The sequence below is a fragment of the Molothrus aeneus genome, chromosome 1 (assembly GCF_037042795.1).
Source record: "Molothrus aeneus isolate 106 chromosome 1, BPBGC_Maene_1.0, whole genome shotgun sequence".
NCBI lineage: Eukaryota > Metazoa > Chordata > Aves > Passeriformes > Icteridae > Molothrus > Molothrus aeneus.
Window position 1 is genome coordinate 107,351,812 of NC_089646.1, and position 15,041 is coordinate 107,366,852.

General features: G+C 43.3%; 1 protein-coding gene across 6 annotated transcripts in view; it reads right to left on the reverse strand.

Moving 5' to 3' along the window:
• The window catches only part of KCTD1 (potassium channel tetramerization domain containing 1), a 101,871-nt gene that overhangs the window by 32,161 nt on the left and 54,669 nt on the right, over window positions 1-15,041 (reverse strand). For 5 of the 6 annotated variants that reach the window (XM_066562624.1, XM_066562605.1, XM_066562595.1 and 2 more), the window contains exon 2: window positions 2,702-2,880. In XM_066562624.1, coding sequence (XP_066418721.1) covers window positions 2,702-2,865 — 164 coding nt within the window. In that variant the 5' untranslated portion in view covers window positions 2,866-2,880. Of the gene's footprint in view, window positions 1-2,701; window positions 2,881-8,390; window positions 8,553-9,348; window positions 9,945-15,041 lie in introns of those variants that run through there. The other variant, XM_066562614.1, reaches the window with a different exon arrangement.

Below are 15,041 nucleotides of genomic sequence, written 5' to 3' on the forward strand. Positions count from 1 at the left end.
AGTAGGCATTTTACATGTCAAGGCACAAACCAGGTTGGGGAACCTAACAGAAGAATTATGGAAAATGATCCCTTCAAGCTACAAGTCTTTACCTGATATCATTTAAGAAACTCTTTTTCTCTTTTTTAAAGTACTCTTTCCAATTCGTACTCTACTGTCCAAGAAGAAGAAAACAGCGAGGTACAAGATGAGGGCTATTGACTCCAAAAGGAGAAGGAAGAGTGCACTTGCTCCAAAGCAGAGACTGCTCCATCAGAATAGGTCTCCCTCACACCAGCAAGTCAGAGTGACTCCAGAGCTGCTGGTTTGAATATCACCCTTTCAATCTCACAAAGAAAGATGACTCTGGTACCTGGCCCACAGATGAAAGGTTCATTTTAGGCTTCTGGCCCTTAGACTACATGTAATACGAGTCAGAAACCTAATGACTTTCATGTCTCAACCTGTTACATGCTGGAGCCTGTAACTGATGCCTTGACTCATCCCTGGAGCAGTGCTCTTTCAGGCAAGATAATCAAGACCTTATTTTTCATAGACAATACTTCATATAACAGTAAGTCTCAGGAGGTTTCAACTGGCCCAAAAATATCTATGAGACCTTCCTTACTTTTGATATCATTCACACATGTGATATTGGCAGAAAAAGAAACATACAAGCAATGTTGACAAAAACCTTGTGAGTAATGAAGTTAGAGTCTTGCTAGATATGAAACGGACCAGGTCAGGCTTCAAGAAACAATTTGTATTAATGTCTAAATATTACTGGGTAATTTTTACCTAGCACTCACTCTATATAAGTATGTACAGATATATATACACACGTATATACATCCCAGCCCTCCACTGGAAAAAAACCTCCTGGCAAAATCTCAGACAAAACCCAAACAACTATATCATGATTACGGGCATATTGCTTCATGTCATTGTCTTGACATTCAAACGAGTATAGTAATTGCTCTTTTGAAGCTGCTAATGTTAAAAAAAATCTCTCAAGTTCTGGAAGTGGCTGGGAATTCCAGGTTCTAACAGCTACACTGGAAATATTCACTCATCAAGAGGTTCAAAAGACACTGTCAGAACTGAAACACAAACACATGTCAGAATGACTTGAAGCAGAATGACTATAACTCAGAGTTTGGGTTTTCTTTAAATTATGTTTGAAGAGCTTTTAAAATGTTTAATTTATTAAACTGGCTTTGATACTACAGGCATAGCTTTCACTTTCAAGTGCTACAATGGCTCAATTGAGCACAGAATACATTAAGCTTAAATTCCACTGCCACCAGACACATTTTTGAATGACATTTTAGTGTTTCTTCACTTGAAGTAATATACTCTCTCTGTGAATTTGACATGAAAACAGAAGCAGCAGCCTCTCATTCTGCGCACACAACAGTGTCAGACACCATCACTGCTCCAACAACCAAAAAACCCACGAAGTCATCACAACTACTAGGAGCTGAACACAAGAAACTTCTAAAAAAAAAACCCCAAAAGAACAGATTTGGTTTTCTAAGAACAGTTCAAGTTTTCCCAGACATTGCTTCAATCTCTCCTGGCAGACCCAGGCTCTGGCATGGCTTCTTTTGCTCCTCTCTGTCGGGTTTCCCTGAGGAGACTATCTCAAGAAAGGCCATGTGCCTCGCTGTGTGTAGGGCTCTCTTCCTCCAGCCCTGTCAGGAGCACTGCTTCAGCCCACCTAACACTGTGAGCTGGCAATGCAGAGGCAGCAGCATCAAGTGAAACCCAGGCTTTGAACCAAGTCACATCCCATGAAGTGGGCTTTGTGCCCTTTGAAAAGGTGGGTCAGAGCTGTGGGATCAAGAAACTGAAAATCTCCCCCCTCAGACTGGAGAGAACACAATGGGAGCACTGCCTGCCCTCTGGAGCAGGACTGGACAGCAAAGGGCAAGGTATAGATTCATACTGTGGACACAATGACTTCTTGCTGTCTCATGACCAACCCTTAGAGTTACAGTACCACTGCACTGCTTGTCTGCCAGCACCACCAGGCAATGCCCACACACACTGCTAAATGCACTCTAGATTTCTCAGAGATGCACTCTTGTTTTAGCTACTCTACAGGCATCCTTTGCTCACATATGCAGCAGTTCTCTGACTGCTTAATACCAGTGAGCTACCAGAGTCACAAATACTTCATTCAAAAGGTATATGAGAGTTAAGAGCCCAATTATTTGAAAAGTCCTAAAAGTATTCAGTTAATACTGTCCTGGAGTTTATTTCATTCAACCTTGCCTTTGCCTCAAGTGACACATCTGAGATGGCGTGTTGACAGCACAGGAGAGCGGTTACTGTTCCAAAAGAAACAAAACAAATACTCCAACACCCCCACCATTGGGATTAAATGCAGTATCACTACAGTTTTTGAATGTAACAAACCACAGCATGGGTGCCCTGGCACAAACCCAGAATCCTAGGTAGTAGAAAGTAAGTGCTCTTTTCTCCTAGCTTTGTTTTAGTACACACACATCAGGATTTGCAGAAGTGCCATTTGTCAGGAACACAGTGGAGCAGGGAAACAAAAGTCAGTCTCTAACTGCCTACTAACAAAGAAAGCTAATTTAATTTTGAAACAAAAGCAGCTAAATTCATCATTCTGAGACAGCCCCAGGACGTCCAAGCATGAAAAGAAAGAAAAGGAGTTTGCCAAAGACATGCAGAAGAAGCTTTTTAAAGTTACCTGGAATCGGGATATTTTGTAAGCGTGGCCAAGCTGCTGGTATACATGTGCCCACCCACATCAATGTGAACTGGTGCGTTGGATTTTGTGAGCTGTGCTGGAGTGGGGATGCCTTGATTGTTCAATGGAGATGCAGGGGATCTAGTAATCAGAGGTCTTGACATATTGGGCCGACTGTCCTGTGAAAAGATAGACCTGGGTTAATGATCTCCTTAAAAACCTTACAGAAACCCCCAGTCTTGAATCAATAGGACTGTCTCATAGCCTCAGATTATGACTTTTATCTTAGTAAAGCACAGACAAATATTCGGCAGTTTTTAAAATGAATCCAGCTCCGAGAGTTTGAAATGGCTACATTTTAAATGAGTGGGGCAAAACGCACTGATAGAACCCACAAAGAAGAAATCACATTCAAAACCAAGCTTTTCCTGAACGCTATTCGCGACACTCAATCCATACCAACAAAAAGGGTCATTCTTATTTTTTTAAGAGCTGATGAAAGCACTGACAGAAAGAGGTACAGACAAAAAGACTGAGAACAATATTTTTCTCAACTGAGACAACCCCAGGTAGACTTTCTGTTCCTTCCCAAGCCTTCCGTCACTGCCATACCACCAGAACAGGAATACAAACCCTCAACTCCTCCATCCTGCACACTCTTCTCTTGAATTCCCAATTCACATAGCACAGGAACAGAAGCAGAAACACCTGGACTAGTCAACTGCTCATGGACTGCAGACCACTGGACATCGACAGCCTTTGAGAAAGACATTTTCCATTTAAAAGTTATACGTATGGCGACAGCTGCCCCGGCGTGCCGCGCATAGGCTGCAGGTCTGAGCGGCTCCCCGGGCTGAGCGCGGAGCGGGAGCCGATGCTCCGCTGATGAACCAACTTTGGGAGCGCTGCAGCAGCGCGGAGCGGAGCCGATGCTCCGCTGATGAACCAACTTTGGGAGCGCTGCAGCAGCGGCGCGGAGCGAGCGGCGGCCGCCTGCGCGCTGCGGGCGGGGCAGGGAAGGGCAGGGCAGGGCAGGGCGGTGAGCTGGAGCCAGGAAGGCAGGCGGCAGGCAAAGTTGGGATTAAAATAGAAATGCGTTCTCGAGAGCGGTTTTGAGACAACGCCGCTTTCGACTGAAGGACAGATCCACGCGGGGTGGAATCTTATAGGGATGCCCTGAGAACTAAAAGCCCTTGCAAATGACCGAGTTTTACATTTAAAAGGTAAGCAAAGCAGCGAAAAGTCAGATACACTTCATCACAAAACTCCCTTTGTTCTTTCAACACCGTCTTTCAGCTGCACAGAGTAATGTATTCCTTGTAAACATCTCCTCGGAGCCAGGCAGCAAACCTCAGCAAAGCGGAGCGCGGCCATCAGAGACAGTCACGGGGCGCTCGGACCAGCCCAGTCCGCCGTCCCCAAAAACCAGCGTTTCTCCATTTTTCATGGCTGCTCAAGGGCTCAAATCACAAAGGCAACGTGAGCCAGGTAATCGTCTGGCTGAAATGATTTACAGGCCAGCGTTGCACGATAAATCCGAATAGTGTGTAACAAAAGGCATCCATAAACCACAAGGTACTTAACTAATTTTCTTTCATACACAAAAGCAAGCTTCAGTCTAATACTGATAAAAACTAAGGGAATGAAGAAAAACATCTAGTTTAGATGTTGGGGGGGAGGGAAGGGTTGGGTTTCTTCTCTTTCTTTATAAGCAGAAGTTAATATAAATCTGCAGAAATACCAGGCTTAATCACTAAAATTGCTGGAGGAGGTGCCTGCAGCGCAAAGAAGACAAGTCCAGACAAAATAAGGTACACACGCTATGCAAAACTAATGTCTGCTATAAATGCTATGTGGTACAACCACCACCCAAGATGCTACTGATCTGCAGAGCGGTATTTAGTAAAATAATGAAGAAAAAATTAAAAACAACAACTACAAAGGTGAAAGTAAGAAGTCAAGGACTGATACAAACTAGGGGAGGGGGGAGCATGCGTTGGACGATTAGCAGGAGGAAAGCAGCAGGTCTGAGGAACACATTTCAGTGCTTAAAAGCAGACAGTTTGGCAAAAATAAAGATAACATTATCAATGAAAGTTGAGACTAAAACAAAAACCAAATTCTGTAACTTGTACGAGATGGACACCAGCATGTCCCTTCACAGGATCCTCTCTGGCAGAAAAAACATAGCTCTCTTGCAATTTAGCACAGTGCAGCACCACCGAGTCTGTCACAGTTTTTCAATTGGACACATTCTCCTGTATACCCTGCCTGGGGCTGCTGGAGAGAAAATGAACAGATTTGCAGGGTTAATATTGTAGTTAGGCTGGAACCTCATTCAGTGTAGCTGTGATAGCACTGGCTGCACAAAACAGTAGAAGAATGTGTAGTATAAACATCACTGCCAGGATGGGAGATAGGTTGGAGGACCGTGGGCATTTTAAAAGGCAAAAGAACCCACAAAGCATAAGAAAAGGGAACCAGTTTCCAAACCCAGGTCATAACCAAGCTGACATTTACACAGTTTACCTACTAAAACTCCCAAGAAATAAAAATGCTTTATAGTAAAACCTTTTGCTCTTTTATTTCATCCTCCTCCTTTTCAACATTTCCCCTTCAAGTTACCTGTGTTTATTGTGTCTCATGAAACAAAGTCCTTCTTCTCAGTGGCTGATATTAAGCACAATAATGCTAACCTTGCTCCAGTCTCAGCCCACAAAGCACATTTCCCTGCATAAAAACAGTTCAGTATAATTTTGGAGATACTTTGAAATTAAACAATTGTATTTTTACTGCAGTTGCCCCAGAGAAACTACAGCAAAAATGGGATTCAGAGAAGCAAGTCCATGAAAAATTCCCATTTTTTCAATGTGGCACAACTTAATAGCACTGTCAGAGCACAGAAGAACACCATCCAATGGGTACAGCATTTAACAGATCAGAGTTATATAACTGCATTAGTTAAATCACTGTATTGTTCAGCTATGGAAAGGATAACACAGGGGCAAACAGTCTCTGAAGAAATACATGGCTTGGGTTGGATTACTGCAAACGTGGAAATGAACAAGCTTTGGTTAAATGTAATTAAAACAAAGCACTGCTGGTAAGCTAAGTTTCCACCACCTAATGTGATTACAAATACAATTCCTTAGCAAGAATTACAGGTGGAGAGAAAGGAGTCAGAGAAATTAAAACTCAATGGGCTCCAGCAAGCTATCTGGAACAGCTGACAATGAAAAGAATCAAAAAGTCCTTCAGAAGCCTTTCCTGGTGTCAGGCAGGTGAGACGTGAACCCAGGAACGGGTTCAGAGCTCAGCCACAGCTGTTCCCACACAGGAGATCACAGAGGTTGTTGTCTGCCTTGGGAACTGCATCAGCTTTGTTCATGAGTGGGGCACGAACCATGGCCACCACCTGCACTGCCTGGGTGGGCAGTGACCCTCCTGACCTGTCAACAGGCTGACCCCTCATAGCTTTCCTTCTCAAACATTTTATTATTTATCCTAAAAAAAAAAAAAAAAAAAAAAAAAAAAAAAAAAAAGTAAAACAGAAAATACAGCTTTATAGGAGTTCCATGGACCAAAATACTTCAAATACCCTATAAAGCATTTATCATTATTAATATCCAGATAATTTCCCCCTCCCCTCCAACTTTTCATAAAAATTAGTTCCCACTTTCACTCAGAATGAGTGAAACTATGTAATCAAAAATGCCGAAATCTGTGTGCTAGGCAGGCTAAGGGCCATTAGGTTGTCTAAAACTTTTCAGTTTTGGTTTAGCACACAAAAGCACTGCTCTTAGGACAGTTTGGGGCTCCTCTACTTCCTTGTTGATACTTGAAGGAGTCTTTCCATAACAAGCAGCTCACAGGCACAGGTCTTTAGAGTACATCTGAATCTGCTTCACATTTTCTGCTCTAGGCAAGCCCTCCTGTAGGCTCAACAAAAGCAAAAGCAGCCGTACTTTAGCTGCTCCTCCTGGGATTTACAAAAATCTGTATAATTTAGAAGCCTTCCTACCGAAGGGGGCCAAGGATCATGGAGGAGAGCTTACAAACCCCTTCTCCTCTGCCTGCCTTTTCTTCTATACCATCTTCTCCCCAGCTCCTCTCAAAAACATTGTTAAAGAGTAAGCCTTTACACCTGGGTTGAAACAAACCATAGTAGCTGCAGGGCTGAGATGTGCACTCGTGCAACTGGTCTTCCAAATGACAATAACACAGGTGTCAATGTTCTGGCAGCAAGTGGAAAGAATAGGAGATATCTGAAGAACATGAGTCACTACAATGTGCTAAGTGTACAAAAATCAAAGAGATGGGAGGCTTACTCCTCCCCTCAAAATATTAGCATTGGTGTCCTAAGTGTTATTTACACTCTGTGGTCTCGAGTAAAGTCATCCTGGTTCCCTTCTTAAGACAGAAACCTTGACAAAAACCATGCCACCACAAGACAAGCCAAGCTCAGGCACAGAAGGACCGACATTCAAGTACAAACTGTCTGCTTGACTCACCAGACTGTGAGGATCATTTTATTTTGCAGGTCAAGACACTGCTGGCTGGAATTATTTTAGCCAATGTCTTCCCTGTAAGCCAGCCCAGCTCAACCAGAAGTGTATATGCTACTCAGTAGCAAATATATTCCCTGTCAAAGCCCCAGCAGTTATTACTGCTGAAAGAAAAGAAATCAAAACTCAAATTTACACATTTCTAACTCCCTTGGACTTTTTGAGGGAGGTGAGGGCAAGCTTATCTCTTCTAGACATTAGAGCGAAAAATCATGCAGTAGTTTATCCTAAACTATCAAGTCAGTCTGTGTTCATTATCCTTTTTACACCACAGAGAGACATGAGACAGATGCTTCTCCTCACAAAAGCTTGGTGCCCAGGAACAACTGCAAACAGCAGTTAACACATCCACATCAGCCACCTCCAGCAGAAGAGTCTGCACACATATATCCCACTGTATGGGGAATGAATCCAAAAGCAAACAAACTTCAGAAGCTGGTGTCAAATCCCTTCTCCTCCAGTACAGAGCAGAAATCACTCAAGTGTCAGGGACATCTGTGTGCCTGCACTCTGAAATAAACAGCAGGCTGATGCTCTGGGGTGCCTGTGGGATGGGGGAAAGTGCAGCTTGAGAACTTCATCCAAACCAGGAACATTAGGACCACTCTTGGATTTGGCTCCTGCACAAGTGTCCCCGTTTTGAAGATGCACTTTTTCAAAACAAACATTTCATTAAAGATTAAAAAAATAATCATCATCAGGTCTCACCACAATGCTTGGACAAGTACCCCCCCCCCACCTTTTTTTGAATTCAGCAAAAAGAGTTGCCACAACAAAGAGGCTGGAGAAAGCATTTATTCAACATAAACAATATCAGTATAGTACAAACAGCACTTCTGGAAGGTATAGCAAGCAGGCAGAGATACAAAGCTACATGTCCAAGAAACCCAGGTTTCTGGAAGGGGAAAATCCCATCCTGGGTACCTCTACAGGCTGGTGATGTCCTCACACCAAATTCTCTAGCTGTGGCTCTGGTACTCAGCATCTACAGATGACACCAACTGTGCTGACCCCTCAGACAGAGCCCTGCAAGGTGGTCAGAGATGACCAAGTGCCCCACACAGAGCATGCAAACTGCATTTTGATCTCAAGGTGCGCATGCCATCATGGCGCTTTCTCTTCACCTTCATTCTGAAGAGCCCAGTGGCACAAAGAAATTGCTCAGATCTTTGTCAAAAAGTCTTTACATGTAAGCACATCCATCCTTTGCTTCTGCTTCTTCACCCTGACACCAATGGTTGGTAGCTCCCTGAGGACATGGTTGGGCTTTACTGCTGCCACTGGGTCTGCAAAACAAAGAAACAGCCCATTGTTTTCCCCAGCAAAAATATGCCGATTGCACTGTCATGTTTTGCCTTTCATCAATATAATACAACTGCCCTTTCTCTCACAGCTGCAAGGTTTAGGATTGCTGACTCTGAACATTAGGAATTATAAGACAAAGCTCCAGAACAATTGTGTTTGAGCGTCACACGAGAAACAGGCCCAAAACACAATCAGCTGCAATTCAATGCCACAGTAAGCTAAGACACCAGGTCCACTGAGACTCAATAGTAGTGCTAGATTTATTATTCTAAATCTCTAAAGCTTCATTTTAAACCCTGAATGTCTGTCAATATACAACAGAAGGTCAAATTATCCTATGCAAGACTATCAAATACAATGGAGAGCTTGAAAAGCAGGAAGGTTTTCTGGATATGCTGAGCCACAGAATTGCAGAAGATCTACTATGCCAAGCAGCTGCTCACTCCTCACACCACAAGTGACATGCTTGGGGCACTCAGTATTATTTGCAGAAATACATGCAGCAATGCACTTTAGAAAGGTGGGTGTCACAAGGCCACTTGAGAGAGGGGACAGAGATACCCAGAAGGGTCAGTCCCTCATAGCCAGAGTGTGGGGTATAGCTCATTGTGAAACAAAAACCTTGGCTGAAACTCTTTCCTGAAGGTGTCAGGAACAGTATTGGGCTGTCCTCTCTGTATCCTGAAATAGTCCAAATGCAGATCAAGCCTACAAAGGTGATGAACACACCTCTGGTCACACCAGAGTGGCCACAGCAGTGGAGACTGGAGCACTTACCTGATGGGACAATTTTAACTGGTACATTCTCCTTGTCCCAGAGTCACTGTCCCTGGAGTGAAGCACTGATCTGGCCCCTCAAGATGGGGGTCCCTTGCAGCACATCCCAAATTCTGGCTGCTTTCAGCCTTCTCCTCCTGGAGATGCTGGCACTGCAGAGCACATACACACACTAAGTGCTGCAAGCGCTGGAGAGATGTGGTGGCATTTCCTTGGGAAAATGAGCCTTGCTGGGATTTCAGAGCTGACCAGGACCTAGAATAAATGACACAGGTGCAGAGAACCAAATGCAAGGCAAAGGGCTGAAGGAAGTGAGGTATTTGTTTGTGCTTGGTGGAGAAAGCTGCCTACCTGGAGATGCAGGACAGTTAAAAACCACCCTTGGACAAGAGCTTGGAGGCACCTTGATAATTCCAGAGCTCAGGAGCCAAGTCTATAGCACACAACTAGCTTGAGCAGAACAGCTCTAACCACACTTTCATCAGAAAACTTGTCATTGAGCCCTTAAGAAAAATCTTTAAGTGGAGAAAAAGAATTCATGGATAATGGCAGAAGTCAAATGAGGGCCTTTGCCTACACCAGTACAACAGTAATGGCAAGTTCAAAAACCTGGCAAGGTTTACAGAGACAGGATATATCTTCTCAAGTGCTTAAGAAGTTCTCAGAAAACCTCCCTAAGCCTCGAAATTGCAGACAAAAGTTTAATACCTCCCTCAAAATATAAGTTTGCACTCTTTATGGAAGATTAACTCAGCCCCTTGCTTGTTTGGGTGAGTAGTGCTGAGGTCAGCCCAAATGTTGTCATTTATTACATCTCTGTTCTTCTGCACTGCCTACCCATTTCTTCCTTGGGTCAAGCACAGCCCTTCTGTAGGAGGTGGCTGATGTGCACACTTGCTGTGCTTGGGTCAAGCAAGTGGCAAACATGGCCAGCACAGAATCTGACTGAAGCCGCTAATAGAAGCAGGATCTTTGGAATATATCCAACCCAGAGTATTATTAAAAAAACAAATGAAACTTGGGGGTCTAGCCCAGATTCACTACCTCCAAACACAAACACCTTGGCTTTCACCACGGAAGGAGAGCTTCTACAGCCTTTAGAGGTGCCGATTCAATTCTCACTCAGCAAAAGCGCCCATTTAATTTACAAGTAAAACCGGATTTGAAAGCTGCTCCCAGTAAATGCACAGCACACCACTGCCCACCTGACACTCTAATCACAGGGTGTTCACCCCAGGATGCAGCAGGCAAAAACATCCCCTAACCATGCTGGAGGACACAGTGTTTAGATGCAGGAGGACATGGGACCAAAGGTAACAGACTTGCCATGATGTTGCTAAGGGTGTCCTATGATACAGACAGACTGGACAGCTGACATTTCAGGCCACTTGCTCCACCAAGGGCTTGTCTGTTCTGCACCAGCATCTACTCAAATTAGCAATGAAACCAAGTTAGGAGTGACCAAACGAAAGTGTAACTCCTGTGCTGGACATGACCAGTTCAAAATATTTCACGAGGTACACAATGCAGTGTAGTGTACACAATGCAGTGCTTCAGTCACCTTCAAACCCAAACTTCTTTATTCTCACTTGCAAGAGGGGACAAGTATCCCATCAGATACTGCAGAAACAAGCCAGTAAGCACGAAGCGCTCCCTTGTCTGAGCACGGAATGATTGCAGTCATTGTGGACACTTAAAAAAAAAAAAAAAAAGAAGGAAACACTATTAAAAGATGAGCAGTTCCTGGGAAAGGCTTCCAGGTCTGAAGAGCCTTCAGCAGCCTGGCAGCCCTGCCCACAACACTACAGCTAGATACTAAAGTCTTTGCTTCTGCTGCCCTGAGGACAGTTTCATTTACTCTCCTTTAAACCTGGAAAATAGGTCACTTTTCTTCTTGTACCTCCATCAAACCTCAGGTAGCAGAGAAAACGTGAATTTATTTGTACTTCATAGGAAAGCAAGCACACACAAAGGGAGCACCACCTTTTACAAAGGGCAGAGATGACAGACTACTTCCCCACCACACAAGGCTTCACTCATTCCAGTGAGAAGCATAGATCCAAATATCTTGGACCACTTCATCCCTGCTGCAAGAGGTTTGCCATGCCAGCTACTTTGCAGGCAGCATACATAAATGCTCTGGGGCTCCATTCAGAGTCTACAGCTCCTCCCTGCAAGAGACAGCCACTCAGTCAGCTCTCCCCAGTCCCAGGGAATAGCCCAGCACAGAGCACTGAACACCTCCCAGTGCTTCTGTGAGGGATGCAGCATCTGCCAGCTCATCTCCTGCACCACTGAAGGCAGGAATGTGACAGCCACTTTCACCACACTTACATGGGGTTTGGGCCAGGAACAGCTATGGGAACGAACAGGGGAACTCTGAACACTGGAATCCATCTTTCAACTGTTCCCAAGTAGACTACTTGCAGCTTGAGATTTATTAATAATGTAATTTTTAGTCAGACTTTTCACTCAAGCACTGTTGCCTTTTATCCACTTCTAGCAGGCACTCTACACATATTTTGCAAGAGTCTTCACATCAGGAAAAGGGAGAAACAACAACAAACACTCCCTCCTGGGTTTAGAAGGAAAGGACTTCTCTTTGCCAGAACCATGCTGGTGTATTTGAATGCAAAGTCAAACAAATCCTCACAAAGGGTGTCAAGATTTGAGTGGGAAAGAAACCAAGTGGTTACGTCTTCTTGGACCAAATTTGCTATCTGTCCAATAATCTTCTGGTGAGAAGTAACACTAAAAAACAAGCATTGTTAAAATCTGTTTTGTTTGCAAGGTAAGATCCTATCAGCAGTACATGAATAAATCTTTGTATCTGAAGATTTCAAAGACCCATAAAAATGTAGACTTCAGTGGGATAACTGGAAGATTGTCATGAATTGTCAGAATTTGAGAAATGGGTTTTTCTTCTTTAGATTTGACTCACAAACTGAACAAAAAGAAGCCTGTACTGCCTTATTTGAAGTCAGTTTGCACTCCAGTTTGAATAGCACCTGCCCTTGGGTATGTTCCAGAAGAACATCTACCTTTCCACAAAGGGAGGCTAACACCCATTGTAAAACTTCCAGAGGCACATTAGATGTCTGTTCTCCCCCCAGCGATTTCACCCTTAGAAGTAGAAGGAACGCTGCCAGTTACAGCCTGTGCTGAGGAAACATGAGTTATAATTTTACCCTGGGAAAATTGCTGAACTGGGAGCTTCTGGTGTGGCATAGGTCTTGCCTTCGCAATCCAATGGTTCTTTTGATTCAGAGAGGCTTTGAAAGGGTGGTGATGAAAAACATAGCCTCTCCCTTTGAATCAGCCAGCCGCCTGCTTTCCTTTGCACTTTTAAATTTGGTTTATTAATTTGCCTAGAAGCAGAAAGAAATAGCACTGACCCATCTAGAGAAGATATCTACTTCAGACTGAACATGAAAACAAAAAAACACCCCCACCTGTGTACTATCTGAAGAATTTTGTATCTAGAATTACCTTTACCACGCTTAAGAAAAATACAAGAAAGTCTTTATTAGGTCTCCTGGCCATATCAGGAGGAAAAGGTAAGGGACAAAATAGAAGGATCTGATAAAACCACATCTTTGAAATGTTGTAAGACACAAAAGCTTTAAGCACTCTCCAGATGTTTCTTGAAGCAACTAGTAATAAAATATTCTCAGCTGGAATTGCAATTTTGAAGACATTGAGTCCATTTGGTAATTATGGCAGTAGCCAGTAAAACAGATAGCTTCATCTATAACCTGACTACAGGAAAAAGGCATGAAAGTGCTTTGAAGCCACACATTTGTAATTATCTAATTCATGATAAAGATGTAAACAGAACCACAATTTTGAAAATCACAGCTCAGTCTCATAGAGCATTAGAAATAAGGTGTGAAATTGTAATATTAAATTATACATTCCTCATTCTGGGATCAATGAAACACCATGAGCAAAAAACCTTGACCTTCAGGACCCCTGTGTCACTCAGTTTTCTTTCTTGCTTTTTCATCTACTCCCTTTCCTACAAGTCTCTGAAGCTGAACTTAGCAAAGCAACGCCCCAGTCTCACTAAAATGTTAATTTATCAAAACCCCACTAGAGGGACAGGGACTGCCAAGAGGGAGAACAGTGCAAGGAAAGGGTGAGAGTTGAACTGACTGAGATGACAGGCTTTTTGGAAGTTCTTGTCAGGATGGACTGCAATAGGGAGCATTTACCCTCCTCTCCCATGCTTTTCCAGGGCTTGCTGGGAATTTTTCCTCTCCTCTTGTAACTCCCATTAAAATTATCAGCCTACAGATTTCATAACAAGCAGGAGAATGAAAAACCCCAAACATTATCGTGAGAGAAATCATATTATGATTAACTATTTCAAAATGCCTGTGGGTTACTTAATACCTTGGGACAGGCAGCATAACACCAGAAGGGTGTCACTGTATGGGGGCAGGAAACAGCCCCCTGCTAAAAATATGCAAGAGGCAGCACACAGCAATGGGGGCTTCTCCCCAGAGCTCTGGGAATGGGCTATGCACGTGGCACATGAAACCTGCACTCAAACCCATTGGTGACCCAGACACTTCTCTATCCCCGCCCTACTCCAAAATCTGTCCACCTTTGGATTTTAAATCCCTTACAGAAGCAGGTATGTTTCTGGATGGCTGGTAGGAAGATGCTGAAGTCCCAAACTAAGCTAAATACAGCTGTGAGTAAATTCAAAAGGCTCCTTCAATGCAGTATCACATGAAGGTTTTTTATTTCACTTTGCCTCTTTTCTGGTGTTTGGAGTTTTCTTAAATGCTGAAAATGTATTCAGGGAGGAACTGAGAAAGTCATATGCCCACCATTCCCTATGAGGGTCAAGCAGCAATTCTGTTTTTTCAGCGTGAAGGGCAGGATTCAAGGAAAGGAGAACACAGGAGTCTGCTCTGGCAGGCAAAAAGAGTGCTTGGCAACACAACAACCATATGGCACATGAACAAAGCATATTTTAGATCTGGTTCATTTGATTCCATTATATGTAAAAGATACTCTAAGATCCATGGCTAAGAAATACAATTTTGGTTATTGTTTTCAGACCCGTAGGGATTTCCTCAAGTAGTCCTTGTAGCTTATATGATAAAAACATCCATTTGGCAGCTAATTTTAGCATTTTTTACCCACAGGGGTGATTAACCCCAAATCTATATAACCCTGTGCTATAGGCTAACAGCAGCCATCATTGCCTCTGCCAACTTCATGAAGCAGCAATCCACTATTTGGTTGTGGACAAACAGTCTCTGCTAAATAGCTCGGCAAACTCTTAATTTTATATTAAAAGGCTTTTACTTGATCCAACACCAAATCAGACCATGCATACAACCTCAGAAGAGTGGATGAAATCTATGTTATATACAATATGCACTCCTTTGGATGGCATAGCCTGCTTCTAAATCTGTGGTAATACCTCTCTGGTCATTACTAAAACACAAAATGTCAGTGGCTGGGCAGCAAAAGGACCCAAAAATGTTTAAAGAAGCAGCAAAACCCATGCTGATCAATCAAAGATAAATGCCTGTCTCATTTTCTCTAGCTACTAGCTTTTATTGCCTCTAATGTACAAGACATGTCAATAAAACTGAAAATAAAAACACATTGGCATACACCAATAGTCCCCCTATCTATGTCATTGCACAGAGAAGAATCACATCCTTTGATGA